This window comes from Palaemon carinicauda, chromosome 29, assembly GCF_036898095.1.
Source record: "Palaemon carinicauda isolate YSFRI2023 chromosome 29, ASM3689809v2, whole genome shotgun sequence".
Classification (NCBI taxonomy): domain Eukaryota; kingdom Metazoa; phylum Arthropoda; class Malacostraca; order Decapoda; family Palaemonidae; genus Palaemon; species Palaemon carinicauda.
In genome coordinates, this window is record NC_090753.1 from 92,577,562 (window position 1) to 92,594,888 (window position 17,327).

Consider the following 17,327-nt stretch of genomic DNA (forward strand, 5'->3'; position numbering starts at 1 on the left):
TTTGGAGAGTTTCTTATTGCTGTTTAGAGAGAGAGAGAGAGAGAGAGAGAGAGAGAGAGAGAGAGAGAGAGAGAGAGAGAGAGAGAGAGAGAGAAATCAATTCAAAAGAGTTTTTATTCTATATCAGCTTTCCAAGGCAAAAGTATTCATAAAAAAAACAGATTGTAATAAGCAAGTAATTGATCGTTTTTTTTTTTACTTTGAAAATAATAACAATGGAAGAAAACAAAGAAAATGAGAGGTTAATTGGTAAAAATAATATTGAAACAAAGTCATTACATTTCCCTCCTCAATGGTAATTGAGAACATCAATTAGTGTACCACTTCATTCATTCTTTACTCTGTAAATATGTTGTTGAATAATGCTCCAAATCTCAAATTACAAACAATAATTGGTTCTTGATTAATAGACTTTATATCTTATCTACATCTTTTGAGACAGACCATAAATCATTAGTAAGTTATTTACAATCTTTGAATATTTAATTTCTGAATTTCTTTGAAAAATCAAAGGATGGAAATTTGAAATAAAATGAGAAACTGAAGGACTTTGAAAATTCACTCTCCCAATTATTTAGACCAGGTCATATTTATGAATTTGGACCACCCTGGTCATGAGAGAGTTTGGACCACCCTGGCCAAGAGAGAATTTGGACCACCCTGGCCAAGAGAGAATTCGGACCACCCTGGTCATGAGAGAATTCGGACCACCCTGGTCATGAGAGAATTCGGACCACCCTGGCCAAGAGAGAATTCGGACCACCCAGGTCAAGAGAGAATTTGGACCCCCCTGGCCAAGAACACACCAACATGACATAAGCTTACTGAACGTGTTTTTGCACAATTCGTACACTGTAATGTTTTTTTTTTCTTTTTAATTGTATATTCCCGCTTTACACCTCACTCATAACGCAACCTGTTTAAGCCTTCCAGTTCATGAATGATTTTCTTTTTGAATTTTTAATGAAATTTCGATCACAATAGGCAAAGGGAATTTTGGACCACACTGGCCATGAAGACACCAATAAGACACTAGCCTCACAAAATAATATAACATATATAGTTGTGTATTGAATAAAGAAAAAAGGAGGGGTGGGACTCTGGGGTCCGTTGATTTAAGAAGAGCTGTGCAGAATCAAGGCAAGAAGATGAGCAGTTCTTTTTCTCTCTCTTTCTCTCTCTCTCTCTCTCTCCTCTCTCTCTCTCTCTCTCTCTCTCTCTCTCTCTCCTCATCTCTCTCTCTCTCTCTCTCTCTCTCCGAAACATTATGATTATTACCACTGTCATTAACTATGACATTGTTATAATTATTATTGTTAAACGTTATCAATCATCGCTGCCCGTAATGATATCTATGTAATTACAAATATTGTAAAGTTAAATCATATATTTTCATATAATACCAGTTCTATTTTATGACCTCATTAGCACATTTTCCCCAAGAAAAACAAATGAAAATGACAAAATTTAAAATGGATATCAAATTTTTTATGAAGGCAATGAGGCACAAAGTGATTCTAGTTAATATTCATTAAGGAAAGTGGAAAGTTTTGACTTTTCAACTAAACACATGCTAAAGATAAAATTAAAAAATTAGTTTTATTTCGTAAGAAATCCCTTGAGGATTTTGATTGAAAACTAATATGAAAAATTAATTGCTTACTAAGTAATGATTCGCCAATATTTCAAATGAAAAAAAAAAAAGCTGAAAGTAAGAACAAATTATTAAAATTTCCAAATGCACCTTATTGAAAGGAGAAATAATATGAATTTTAACAACCAAACATTAACAGCTATACTTAAATTCGAAAGAAAACAAAATACTCATATCCGAGCGAGGCATTTTCGGACTTCCACTAACAAAACCCAACTATAAAAGTTAATGGGCACTCGTGGTACTGCCCAACACAGAAAAGAACTTTAAAAAGCAGTGAGCCATGACTATAATTACCTATGAATACCGAACGCTTCAGAAAACGCGTCGTAGAATGGAGGCAATGAAGTGGGAACACTTCACCAGAATTGCCAGAATGCTGCTGTTTATAGACTTCGCCTCAACAGTCAGAGAACAAGAGATAGCATACAGGAGCGAGGGTGGACAGGCGCAGAGTCTGTCCTGTTTCAGATAAAAATTCTTGTACAACTGATGACCCTATCAAAGGAAAATTCCCGTCTACAGCTGATGACCCCATCAAGAGAAGTCCTGTGTACAACTGATGACCCCATCAAGAAGTAGTAGTCCATTTTACAACTGATGACCCTATCAAGAAGTAGTAGTCCATTTTACAACTGATGACCCTATCAAGGGAAAATTCCCGCATTACAACTGATGACCCTATCAAGAGAAGAAGTCCAGTGTACAACTGATGGCCCTATCAAGAAAAGAAGTTCAGAGTACAACTGATGACACTACCAAGGGAAAAGTCCCACGTGCAACTGATGACCCTATCAAAAGAAGAAGTCCAGAGTGCAACTGATGACACTACCAAGGGAAAAAGTCCCGTATTACAACTGATGACCTTATCAAGAAAAGTAGCCCCGTATGCAACTGATGACCCTATCAAGGGAAAATTCCCGTGTGCAACTGATGACCCTATCAATAGTAGTAGTCCAGTGTACAACGGGTGCCCTATCAAGGGAAAATCCCATGTACAACTGATTACCCTATCAAGGGAAAAAGTCCCGTGTACAACTGATGACCCTATCGAGGGAAAAATTCCCGTATACAGCTGAAGACCTACTCAGAAATAATATCCCTTGTATAACTGATGACCACATCAGTGAAAAGAAACTATGTACAACTGATGGCCATTTCAGATATCAGTGAGACCCCCCTTTATAAAACTGAAGATCTTATCAAGGTGGAAAATCCCATATACAAGTGGTATCACTGATGTCCATATCAGGGGAATATCCCGTGTACAACCGATCTTCCAATGAAAATAAATCCCGTGTACAAATGATCCATCAATCAAGACAACCCTGTGTACAACTATTCCTCCCAACAGGACAGCAAATCCCGTGTATAACTGATGGCCCGATTAGATTGGGAATGAATTCATGCAACAGATGCAGAATATTTATGAGGAAATTGGTACTGAAAAAAAAACAAAAATATTAAATTCATCCACGTCGTCTTCATGAATTTTTCATTACAGTTTTAAATCGTTGCACGAACGCCTTAAAATAACTACTTTATTATTATTATTATTATTATTATTATTATTATTATTATTATTATTATCATTATTATTATTACTTGCCAAGCTACAACTCTAGTTGGAAAAGCGAAAATAGCCCAAAGAGGAAAGGAAAACAAGAAATAAAAGAAATAATTAACAACTAAAATAAAATGTTTTAAGAACAGTAATAACACAAAAATAAATAATTCCTATAAAAACTATACAAAATAACACAATAAGAGGAAGAGAAACAAGATAAAATAGTGTGCCCGAGTGTACCCTCATGCATGCCACAATCACTAACGATTATAAAAATAATTTTATAAGTATGGACAAACATAAAAAAATAATTACATTCAATTTTTTGGAATAAAATCTGCCAAATCATAAAATGATATAATAGATCAACGCCAATAAATTGAAAAAAAAATGCACACTAAAAATAGTCTAATTGACGATTGCAAATTCAGAAATTATCGACCGCAAAAGCATTAATAATGTGGAACGGATAAGGAAACTTGTAAATGAAAGAAAATTGTTCTGGATAATAGAAAAACTGCATAGAAAATTTTCCTGAAAGGAACAGGAAACCTAATGAGGGGGAGGAGAGAGAGAGAGAGAGAGAGAGAGAGAGAGAGAGAGAGAGAGAGGAGAGAGAGAGAGAGAGAGAGAGAGAGAGAGAATCTTTTGAACAGAACAATGAATGGGATCGTCTATGTTATCTGATAATTACTTCGTTGAGACCTTAACAATATCAGTTTCATCTCTCTCTCTCTCTCTCTCTCTCTCTCTCTCTCTCTCTCTCTCTCTCTCTCTCTCTCATTTTCTGGATCAAAGAAGGTATAATGGAACTTATGAAATATGCGAATACTAGAATTCTTCCAGCACAGGGCAGGGATCAAACGCTTGTCTATTAACTGCGAGCTGCACAAGCTGCACGGGGAAAAGAGAGAGAGAGAGAGAGAGAGAGAGAGAGAGAGGAGAGAGAGAGAGGAGAGAGAGAGAGAGAGAGAATTCTCTGCTTCATTCACAATGTCATTTGCATTCTTGTCTGCCAACATGGCAGAGAATCTCAAATGTCAAGAATTATATTTCTCATGACCTCGATTATATTATCATTATTATCATTATTACTTGCTAAGCTACAACCTTAGTTGGAAAAGCAGGATGCTATAAGCCCAGGGGCTCCAACAGGGAAAATAGCTCAGTGAGGAAAGGGAACCTAGGAAAAATAAAATATTTTAAGAGCAACAACATTAAAATAAATATCACTTCATAAACTATAAAAACTTTAACAAAACAAGAGGAAGAGAAATTTGATATAAGAAAGAACAGTGTGCCAAAGTGTACCCTCAAGCAAGAGAACTCTAACCCAAGACAGTGGAAGACCATGGTACAGAGGCTATTGCACTACCCAAGATTAGAGAACAATGGTTTGATTTTGGAGTGCCCTTCTCCTAGAAGAGCTGCTTACCATAGCTAAAGTGTCTCTTCTACCCTCACAAAGAGGAAAGTGGCCACTGAACAATTACAGTGCAGTAAGAATAATTGTTTGATAATCTCAGTGTTGTCAGGTGTATGAGGACAGAGGAGAATATGTAAAGAATAGGCCAGACTATTTGGTGTGTAGTGTATAGGCAAAAGGAAAATGAACCGTAACCAGAGAGAGGGATCCAATGTAGTACTATCTGGCCAGTCAAAACTCCCCATAACACTCTAGTGGTAGTATCTCAACGGGTGGCTGGTGCCCTGGCCACCCTACTACCTATATTGCAAGAGATTCCTTTCAAATTTCAAAAGTAATCTCATTGGACAATTGAGTACTTTCGTCGTTCTAGCTAAATTAATCTTGTGTGTAATGGCATGTTAAATTATCTTAAAATTACATTTCAAGTGGTCAAGATGTTAAATTAAATCTATGTTTACGTTGACTAACATCACTATTGCTTAAGAACCTGACCTTAGATTATATTACTTTTGACTCCTGAGCATATTTGTTTCGCCTACCTACAAACTTGACCTCGGATTATATTACTTTTGAATTCAGGGCATATTTTTTCGTCTACCTACAAACTGACCTCAGGTTATATCACTTTTGACTCCTGAGCTTATTTTTTTCGTCTACCTACAAACTGACCTCAGATTTTATTACTTTTAACTCCAGGGCATATTGCTTTCGTCTTCATACGAACCTGACCTCCGATTATATTACTTTTGACTACTGAGCATATTTTTTTCGTCTACCTACAAACTGACCTCAGATTATATCACTTTTGACTCCAGGGCATATTGCTTTCGTCTTCATACGAACCTGACATCAGACTATATTACTTCTGACTCCCGGGCATATTGCTTTCGTCTTCATACGAACCTAACCTCAGAACATATTGTTCCTCATTCTAGAGAATATAGTTTTAGTCAACTAACGAACCTAACCTCAGATCATATGTTTCTTGACTCTATGGCATGTTATTTTTGCCTCTGAATGAACATACCACTAATTTCACAATAGATTTTCTTATGGAAAAAAACTCCTTCAGAGATTAAATAAGTAAATATCAATATAGATTACAAATAAGAGTTTTTTCATGGTACTCTGTGGCACAGATTCCTATTATCTATTCTTATTCTATATCATGAATTTTCCTTTTTGTTTTAATGTCTTCTATTCCTCGTGTTTATTCCTCGTGTTTATCCCCAATTGTTTTATATGTTTTGTTCGCCATCGTTTAATTTCGAAAAAAATAATCATTGTTACATTGTAATTTTTCAAATATTTCTTCGAATAGTTTAAGAATACCTTTGTAATACTTTATTTTCTTTAACCCGAGGCAAGACTTTCTTTTTTTTTTTTTTAAATAATTTCCTTCTAATCATCCATACAAACTTCAAAAGTTCAAAGTTGCAGCAAATGTTTTTTATGTTGAACAGGCTGACATAAGACTTTTTATAGTTTATATATGACATATCTGTTTTGACGTAGTTGCTGTTTTTAGAATGATTTGTTGTTAATTTATTCTCATAATTTATCTATTTCCTTATTTCCTTTCCTCACTGGGCTTTTTTTCCCTATTAGAGCCCTTGGGCTTATAGCATCTTGCTTTTCCAACTAGGGTTGTAGCTTGGATAGTAATATTAATACGAAAGTATTAATTCGATTACCATATTTTTTTTCATATCATTTACACTCCTGCCAACTTACATCAAACTTTTACATACCTGAATATCTTAATTGAATTTACGCATCATTTATTAGTATAGTGTTTTTAGAAAATCGCCAGAGGGCAGCACACGAATATTATTAAGATACTGGAATGTTTCATCTCCTGACAAAGGCTAATACGGGGAGTCTTATGAAACTATTTTAATTAGATGGTTAATTGCAATGCGAACGGACGAGGGGTTGGTTTACATATAACTAGAAATATTAAAGTGAGCTTGGAGAGAGACAAGAGACAACACTGATATTAGTGGTTGTGGTGGCCGATGTGGTAATGTCCCTGACTGGTGAATGCAAGACTAGGGTTCGAGTCCCGCTCAAACTCTTTATTTTCTTTGGTTGCTGCAACCTTACCATCCTTATGAGCTCAGGATGGGGAGTTTGGGGGAGCCTATAGGTATACCTGCTGAGTTATGCAGCCATTACCTGGCCCTTCTTGGTCCTAGCTTGGGTGGAGAGGGAGCTTGGGCGCTATCATATGTATATAGTCAATCTCTTGGGCATTGCCATGCTTAACTGGGCAATGTCACTGCCCCTTACCTCTGACATTCATGAGCGGCCTTTAAAGCCTTTAATCTTGAAGTTAACAAGGACATACACATTTAAACATATGCACATAAGTGCATATATCAACACGTATATAGAAATTTATATATGTACATTTGCACATATGCACATACTCATGGCTGTCTATCATGGCACTTCCCCCAATTAGGGGGGGGGGGGGTTTAACCTGACATTAAAAAAAAGGGGGGGGGTTTCCTTCTCTTCGTTCCTCCTAGCCTGACGAGGGATTCAGCTGAGTTTGGTTGTACACATTTAGATACATTTATGTGCACATTAAATTACGCACGCACACACTCATTTTCACATGTAACTCGTGTAAACGGGTACACACACATGTGTATACACATGTATACACACTCATACACATACATTCATGTACAAATATAAACAATCACGTATTAAAGTAAACTCTTACAAATGAAACACCCAAGTACAAACGTACACAAAATGTAAATAAAAATGTATACTCAAGCAATCATGTACAAAGGTACCCATGCATATTAAAGTATACATGCTCTCACATGTACTCATGTACACATACACATGTACACAAACAATGTACACATACCCCATGTACATATACATACACACATGTACGCACATTCATGTACAAATTTTCTACATCCATGTACACACATGTACACATACTGTACATCTATGTACACACATGTACACACATTGTTCATCCATGTACACACATGTAAACATATTGTTCATCCATGTACACACATGTACACATACTGTACATCCATGTATACACATGTACACATACTGTACATCCATGTACACACATGTACATATACTGTACATCCATGTACACACACATGTACACATACGGTACATTCATGTACACATGTACACATACTGTACATCCATGTACACACTCATGTACATATACACACACTCGTGTACACAATATACTCAAGCGCACGGTTCAACAAAAACCAATTAAACTTACCGAAATGCATTCTTAGTCCCAATTAAACAAAGCATAACATCACACATTTAGAATTCATTCAAGAGGACGAGTTTGTTTGGTCTCTTTAAGTACTTGACCTCAGCTCAAGAGAGGTGGAAGGCAAAGAGTGTGGGATTTAATATACTCTATTTTCATAAGGATTGCTCCAATATACATATCTTTTAATTACTGTCAAGTTGTTTTAAATGTATTTATATTCATAATTTACCGAGTGGTATCGAAAATCTTTTTAGAAAAAGTCATAATTAATTCATAATGAATATTATTATTGATCGAGTTTTACGAAACTTTTTTTTCTTAAGTTAATAAAAATTATAAGATGAAAAGTGAAAGCTTACAGAGAGAGAGAGAGAGAGAGAGAGAGAGAGAGAGAGAGAGAGAGAGAGAGAGAGAGAGAGAGAGAGAGAGACTATCAGAACCAGCTCATTCAATATTCAACAGTTTTAAGCAAGCAGAAAAAAAAAGAAAAAAAATTATATATTGCCCACTTTGTCGGCAGTTGTTCCAGATAACACCAGCACTACTATAATAATTAATTTAATATACTTACCTCCAAAACAGTCTTGTAAATAGTTACATTCTAGATCTTGACCAGATATTTGATTTCAATAACACCAAAATAATCTATAAAGATTTTAAAATTGGTCGAAGAAGGTAACTGAAGGACACTTTTGATAATACTAAATCATTTAACGAAAAGACTAGATGAGTTCAATAAACTTTTAACTGGGCTCCACAAGGCACTAGAAAAGTTAGAAGACTGAGGACTACATGGCTGATGACTATGAAGCTCGAAATACGAGATTATGATTGAAGAAATCTTTATTTCAAAGCTCATGATAGAGACGACTGGCGAATTCTAACATAGGCCTTTGGCGTCAATAGGCGTAGGAGATGATGATGTGATATTAGTTCAACAAACTTAACTGAGCTCCACTAGGCACTAGAATAGTTGGAAGACACAGGACTACATGGCTGTAGAATATGAAGTGTGAATTAGTAGATATTGAATGAAGAAATATTCATTTCAAAGCTCAAGATAGAGACGACTGGCGAAACCTAACCGAACCCTTTGCGTCAATAGGCGTAGAAGATGAAGATGATATTAGTTCAACAAACTTTTAACTGGGCTCCACAAGGCACTAGAAAAGTTGGAAGACTGAGGCCTAAATGGCTGACGACTAAGAAGCTCGAAGTAGATGACGATGAATGAAGAAATATCAATTCTAAAGCTCAAGATAGAGAAAACTAGCGAAATCTAACATAGGCCCTTTGCGTCAATAGGCGTAGGAGGAAATTGTGATGACGATGAGAGTATTAGTAATATGATTCTCAGAAAATTTTCAGAAATCTTTAGAGCTGCTAATACTTCTGCCTATCATCTGGTTTCTCGTGCACAAGCGTATCGGATTATTGCAATTGATCATAGCAAGGATATCAACACCAAAAGAGAACCACATACGCATCAGGATTAACCATTTAGAAGAATAAATAGCACCTTTAATTGACTACGCAACACCCAGCTTACCTGGCGACTAGCTATTCTTATTATTATTATTATTATTATTATTATTATTATTATTATTATTATTATTATTATTATTGTTGTTATTATTATTACTAGCCAAGCTACAACCCTAGTTGGAAAAGCAAGATGCTATACGCCCAAGGGCTCCAATAGGTAAAAAATAGCCCAGTGAGGACAGGAAATAAGGAAAGAAATAAATGATCAGAACAAATTAACAATAAAACATTCTACAAACAGTGACAACGTCAATGCAGATAAGTCATATATAAACAATAAAAAGACTTATGTCAGCCTGTTCAACGTAAAAACATTTGCTGCAACTTTGAACTTTTGAAATTCTACCGATTCAACTACCCGATTAGGAAGATCATTCCACAACTTGGTCACAGCTGGACTAAAACTTGTAGAATACTGTGTAGTATTGAGCCTCGTGATGGAGAAAGCCTGGCAATTAGAATTAACTGCATGCCTATTTGACCGTTCACTTAGAAAGCTGTCTTTTTTTCCTTTTTATTCTGCTGTTTTAGCTTCGACTACTAGTTTGGTTGTTTAATAACTTTAATATTATAAATGGTATATGTTTTTAGTTAACCGAAGAACCATTGTAAAAAGTTTTTCATTCTTCAGTTGAAGACGCAATTTGAAAAAAAAAGTTGTAAAGCTCTTATTTTTCTAAAATATACAATGATATATATAACCGAATAATTATTATTATCATTATTATTATTTTTATTATTACTATTATTATTATTATTATTATTATTATTATTCGAAAATAACACTATCATTATTATCATCATTATTAGAAAAATGGCTTTCATCGTTATCATCACCATTAATGTCATTATCATTAATATTATAATTATTACTATTATCATCAGCATCATCATCATCATCATTATCATTATCATCATCATTACCATCATGAATTATTAATATTGTTATTATTATTATTATTATTATTACTATTATTATTATTATTATTATTATTCGAAAATAAATTGACAAAATCCACGTAGAAGAATCTAACCTCCTCCCCCCCCCCCACCCCTACCACCACCACCACATTACCCTCAGCCTCCCATACTGTTTGGCCTATTATCCGCTGGAGTGCTGGTCACTTTAATCTAATTACTCTTAGTAATTGATCTATTTAACCTGTTGGAAAATTCCATGTTTCCATCAGCGGTCGACTCATATTTTAATGGAATGAAAACAGCCCGGGAATGGATAACTTCTCGTTAAGAGGTTAATGGCAGCTGGCGAAAAAAAATGCCTAGTCGTTGTGTGCTATACTTAAAAAAAAAAATTGATTTAGTCGGAAATTCTCGGTAAATATATATTTGTCCTGGACGGCATTTCAGTAAAAATACAAGAGACCTAAAAAAAAAAAAAAAAAAAATAAAGCCTAAGTGTTGTGTCCTATGCACTTGAAAAACGATTTTAATCGGACAAGATATAGTCTTAGGCCGTATTTCAGTAAAATACAGGGGACCTTGATTTCTACCCTACTTTGTTAAGCAGCTGGAGGTAAAAATGCCTAGGCGTTGAGTCCTATACTCTTAAAAATCTAATTTTAATCGGAAATTCTCCATACAGTCTTCAGCCGTATTTCAGTAAAATACAGACCTCAATTTGTACCATACTTGGTTATTACAGTTGGAGGGTTGGTGACCGTAATATTACTCCTTTACGTCTATATATCCGTTTTTAAAAAGGTAAATGGCGGGCAACATTTATTCCAGGATTATTGTTTTATTACGGCAAATTTTTAACAGTATTTTACGTTGTGTAGAAATATAGACGACATTTTAATTGGTATCAATATTAAGAAGATGTTTTGATAAGATCAAAATGCCTAATCTATCTATCTATCTATATATATATATATATATATATATATATATATATATATATATATATATACATAAAAAAACATACATACATAAACACACACACACACACATATATATATATATATATATATATATATATATATATATATATATATATATATATATATATATATATATATACATATATATATATATATATATATATATATATATATATATATATATATATATATATATATATATATATATATATACAACGCGTATAAAAATTTTATCTTTTGGGAGACATATAAAAGAAAATATACAAACAAAGTGAAGAATAATGATAACGTGAACATCAGAATATTAACACAAAACAAAGAAATAAGATGAAGAAATTTAAGTTCACGCTCCGGTCTGGAGGATACCAAACCGAGAACAAATCATACGGTTCTCTTTATTCGGAGCACGAAGTACCCACTAAAGGATTCAGTCAAGAAAACATTACGTAAATCCAGAGGAAAAAAACCTTAGGTGCTTTTCGGACCGAACGTGTTTACGCTCGATGCATAACTTTTCTCTGCCATTTCCCCGATTCAGGAAAGTCTTATTGATATTCTTCTTGCATGGGATAGACAATGGAGCAGACAGCAAAACGTTCTCAGATAGTAAAACGTTCTCAGACAGCAAAATGTTCTCAGATGCTGTTCTCAGACAGCAAAACGTTCTTAGATAGCAAAACGTTCTCAGATGCTGTTGTCAGGCAGCAAAACGTTCTCAGATGCTGTTCTCAGGCAGCAAAACGTTCTCAGATGCTGTTCTCAGATGCTGTTCTCAGACAGCAAAACGTTCTCAGATGCTGTTCTCAGACAGCAAAACGTTCTCAGATAGCAAAACGTTCTCAGACAGAAAACGTTCTCAGATGCTGTTGTCAGATAGCAAGACTTTCTCAGACAGCGAAACGTTCTCAGACAGCGAAACGTTCTAAGACAGCAAAACGTTCTCAGACAGCAAAACGTTCTCAGACAGCAAAACTTTCTCAGACAGCAAAACGTTCTCAGATGCTGTTGTCAGATAGCAAAACGTTCTCACTCAGCGAAACGTTCTCACTCAGCGAAACGTTCTCACTCAGCGAAACGTTCTCACTCAGCGAAACGTTCTCAGACAGCGAAACTTTCTCAGACAGCGAAACGTTCTCAGATAGCAAAACGTTCTCAGACAGCAAAACGTTCTCAGACAGCAAAACGTTCTCAGACAGCAAAACGTTCTCAGACAGCAAAACATTCTCAGATGCAGTTGTCAGATAGCAAGACTTTCTCAGACAGCGAAACGTTCTCAGACAGCAAAAGGTTCTCAGACAGCAAAACTTTCTATGATAGCAAAATGTTCTCAGCCAGCAAAATGTTCTCAGCCAGCAAAATGTTCTCAGCCAGCAAAACGTTCTCAGATGCTGTTCTCAGACAGCAAAACGTTCCCAGATGCTGTTCTCAGACAGTAATACGTTCCCAGATGCTGTTCTCAGACAGCAAAAAGTTCCCAGATGCTGTTCTCAGACAGCAAAACGTTCCCAGATGCTGTTCTCAGACAGCAAAACGTTCCCAGATGCTGTTCTCAGACAGCAAAACGTTCCCAGATGCTGTTCTCAGACAGCAAAACGTTCTCAGAGAGCAAAACGTTCTCAGAGAGCAAAACGTTCTCAGAGAGCAAAACGTTCTCAGAGAGCAAAACGTTCTCAGAGAGCAAAACGTTCTCAGAGAGCAAAACGTTCTCAGACAGCAAAACGTTCTCAGACAGCAAAACGTTCTCAGACAGCAAAACGTTCTCAGATGCTGTTGTCAGATAGCGAAACGTTCTCAGACAGCAAAACGTTCTCAGACAGCAAAACGTTCTCAGACAGCAAAACGTTCTCAGATAGCAAAATGTTCTAAGCCAGCAAAACGTTCTCAGATAGCAAAACGTTCTCAGATGCTGTTGTCAGATAGCAAAACTTTCTCAGATGCTGTTGTCAGATAGCAAAACTTTCTCAGATGCTGTTGTCAGATAGCAAAACTTTCTCAGATGCTGTTGTCAGATAGCAAAACTTTCTCAGATGCTGTTCTCACACAACAAAACGTTCTCAGATGCTGTTCTCAGGCAGCAAAACGTTCTCAGACAGCAAAACGTTCTCAGATGCTGTTCTCAGACAGCAAAAAGTTCTCAGATAGCAAAACGTTCTCAGACAGCAAAACGTTCTCAGATGCTGTTGTCAGATAGCAAGACTTTCTCAGACAGCAAAACGTTCTCAGACAGCGAAACGTTCTCAGACAGCAAAACGTTCTCAGACAGCAAAACATTCTCAGCCAGCAAAACATTCTCAGCCAGCAAAACATTCTCAGATGCTGTTCTCAGACAGCAAAATGTTCTCAGATAGCAAAACGTTCTCACACAGCAAAACGTTCTCAGATGCTGTTGTCAGATAGCAAGACTTTCTCAGACAGCGAAACGTTCTCAGACAGCGAAACGTTCTCAGACAGCGAAACGTTCTCAGACAGCGAAACGTTGTCAGACAGCAAAACTTTCTCAGACAGCAAAATTTTCTCAGCCAGCAAAACGTTCTCAGATGCTGTTGTCAGATAGCAAAACGTTCTCAGACAGCGAAACGTTCTCAGACAGCAAAACGTTCTCAGACAGCAAAACGTTCTCAGACAGCAAAACGTTCTCAGATGCTCTTGTCAGATAGTGAAACTTTCTCAGACAGCGAAACTTTCTCAGACAGCGAAACTTTCTCAGACAGCGAAAGGTTCTCAGACAGCGAAAGGTTCTCAGACAGCGAAAGGTTCTCAGACAGCGAAAGGTTCTCAAACAGCAAAAGGTTCTCAAACAGCAAAAGGTTCTCAGACAGAAAAAGGTTCTCAGACAGAAAAAGGTTCTCAGACAGAAAAATGTTCTCAGCCAACAAAACTTTCTCAAATGCTGTTCTCAGACAGCAAAACGTTCCCAGATGCTGTTCTCAGAGAGCAAAACTTTCTCAGAGAACAAAACGTTCTCAGAGAGCAAAACGTTCTCAGATGCTGTTGTCAGACAGCAAAACGTTCTCAGACACCAAAACGTTCTCAGCCAGCAAAACGTTCTCAGCCAGCAAAACGTTCTCAGCCAGCAAAACGTTCTCAGCCAGCAAAACGTTCTCAGCCAGCAAAACGTTCTCAGATGCTGTTGTCAGATAGCGAAACTTTCTCAGACAGCGAAACGTTCTCAGACAACGAAACGTTCTCAGACAGCGAAACGTTCTCAGACAGCGAAACGTTCTCAGACAGCGAAACGTTCTCAGACAGCAAAACGTTCTCATACAGCGAAACGTTCTCATACAGCGAAACGTTCTCATACAGCGAAACGTTCTCAGATGCTGTTATCAGAAAGCAAAACGTTCTCAGATACTGTTCTCAGACAACAAAACTTTCTTAGATAGCAAAACGTTCTCAGATGCTGTTTTCAGACAGCAAAACGTTCTCAGACAGCAAAACGTTCTCAGATGCTGTTCTCAGAGAGCAAAACATTCTCAGATAGGAAAACAATCTCAGACAGCAAAACGTTCTCAGGCAGCAAAACGTTCTCAGGCAGCAAAACTTTCTCAGGCAGCAAAACTTTCTCAGGCAGCAAAACTTTCTCAGGCAGCAAAACGTTCTCAAACAGTAAAACGTTCTCAGACAGCAAAACGTTCTCAGATGCTGTTCTCACACAGCAAAACGTTCTCAGCCAGACCAGGTACAGAGGCATGTAATTGGGAGGGTGATTACAAGGGAGGGGGGGACTGTTTCCTAAAAAGAGGAAGTTTATATGTTAGGAAGAATTATTATATGACTTTGCTCCAGAGCACCAGCCCACTCGTTGAGATACTACAGCTAGAGCGTTATGGGGTCCTTTAACTGGACAGACAGTAATACATTGGATCCTTCTCTCTAGTTACGGCTCATTTTCCTTAGCCTAAACATACACCGAATAGTCTGGCATATTCTTTACAGTTTTTCCTCTGTCCTTGTACACTTGACAACACTGACATTACCAAACAATTCTTCTTCAGCCAAGGGTTTAACTACTACCATTATTATAATTATTGCTTGCTAAGCTCTAACCCTAGTTGGTAAAGCAGGTTGCTATAAGCCCAGGAGAACCAACAGTGAAAACAGCCCAGTGAGGGAAGGAAACAAGGAGAAATAAAATATTCTAAGAGCAGTAACAGCATTTAAATAAATATTTCCTATATGAACTATAAAAATTAACCAAACAAGTGGGAGAGAAATTAGATAGAATAGTGTGCCCGAGTGTACTCCCAAGCAAGAGAACTCTAACACAAGACAGTGAAGACCATGGTACAGAGGCTATGGCACTACCCAAGACTAGAGAACAAGGGTTTGATTTTGGAGTATCCTTCTCCTAGAAGAACTGCTTACCATAGCTAGTCTCTCTTCTACCCTTACCAAGAGGAAAGTGGCCGCTGAACAATTAAAGTGCAGTAGGTAGGAGGTTTCCTTAAGGTCATGCAATAATGAATAGTTTTCACTTTTATAAATAATTTCATATTTATCTGAACAAAGTGAAAAAATGGATGATAAATCTATTATTTTATTTAAATGTATTATCAAATATCTACTACAAAATGATCTAATTAATATATTAGGGAAATAGAACACGGCGATGGGGCCTCAAGGCCATTCAGTAAATGCCAGGAGAGGCTGGATAACTAATGAAGAAAGACAACAACTCAAAAGTAGATATACATAAAAGCTCGTAATACCTACAGGGATTTACGGAAGGTGTACTGACATCACTAAAGGAAGAAAATAGAAAAGGTCAAAGGATAAACTGGGATGGAGGTCAAATAAAGTTAAAAAGTGTCCCCGTTCCAAGAGGATTTTAATAATTCCTATTCCCTTTATCACAGGTCAACTTGGATGAACTATATTAAACTATAACATTTCGTGACGGAACGATAATTATTCCATTACGGGTTGTGGTGGCCGATGTGGTAACGTCCCTGACTGGTGAACGTCAGACTGGGGTTCGAGTCCTGCTCAGACCGCTCACACTATACTTTAATATTTTTTAATGAGGCGCATTTTCACCGACTCGCAGCGGTGCCCTTTTAGCTCGGAAATGTTTCCTGCCATCTGATTGGTTAGAATAATCTTGTCCAACCAATCAGCGATCAGAAAACTTTTCCGAGCTAAAAGGACATCCCTGCGAGTCGGTGCAAATTTGCCTCGCAAAAAACAATTGAAAATAGTTAGTTTCTTTTGGCCGCTGCTACCTCACCATTCTTGTGAGCAAAGGATGTGGGTTTTGGGGGGAACCTATAGGTCTATATGCTGAGTCATCAGTAGCCATTGCCTTGCCCTCCTTGGTCCTAGCTTGTGTGGAGAGGGAGCTTGGGCGCTGATTATAAGTATATATGGTTAGTCTCCTGGGCATTGTCCGGTTTGATAAGGCAATGTCACTGCCCCTTGCTTTGCCATTCATGATCGGCCTTTAAACCTTAAACCTTTAAACTAATCATATATTTCAACAGAATACGTTAAATCTGATTATCAGTCTCTAGGGCATTGTCCAGCTTGATAAAGCAATATCACTGTCCCTTGCTTTGCCAATTCATGATCGGCCTTTAAACCTTAAACCTTTAAACGTATTAAAATATTTAGAGAGCGTGAAATCTGATTATTAAGGAAGGTTGACCAGGGCACCAACCGCCCGTTGAGATACTACCGCTAGAGAATTATGGGGTCCTTTGACTGGCCAGACAGTACTACATAGGACCCATCTCTCTGGTTACGGTTCTTTCCTTTGGCCTACACAGACACCGAATAGTCTGGCCTATTCTTTACAGATTCTCCTCTGTCCTCGTACACCTGACATTACTGAGATTACCAAACTATTCTTCATCTCTCAAGGGGTTAACTACTGCACTCTAATTTCAGTGGCTACTTTCCTCTTGATAAGGTTAGAATAGAGACTCTTTAGCTATGGTAAGCAGCTTTTCTAGGAG

The 17,327-nt window shown here is 37.0% G+C and overlaps 1 protein-coding gene across 1 annotated transcript; it reads left to right on the forward strand.

Moving 5' to 3' along the window:
• The first annotated feature begins 12,694 nt into the window (after positions 1 to 12,694).
• LOC137622723 (trichohyalin-like) lies at positions 12,695 to 13,324 on the forward strand. Its single transcript, XM_068353315.1, has one exon. It carries the CDS (start codon positions 12,695 to 12,697, stop codon positions 13,322 to 13,324), a length of 630 nt encoding a protein of 209 aa, XP_068209416.1.
• The last annotated feature ends 4,003 nt before the right edge of the window (positions 13,325 to 17,327 follow it).

Coding starts and splice junctions, on each gene's coding strand:
- LOC137622723 (XM_068353315.1), top strand. CDS start 12,695: ATGTTCTCAGCCAGCAAAATGTTCTCAGCCAGCAAAATGTTCTCAGCC.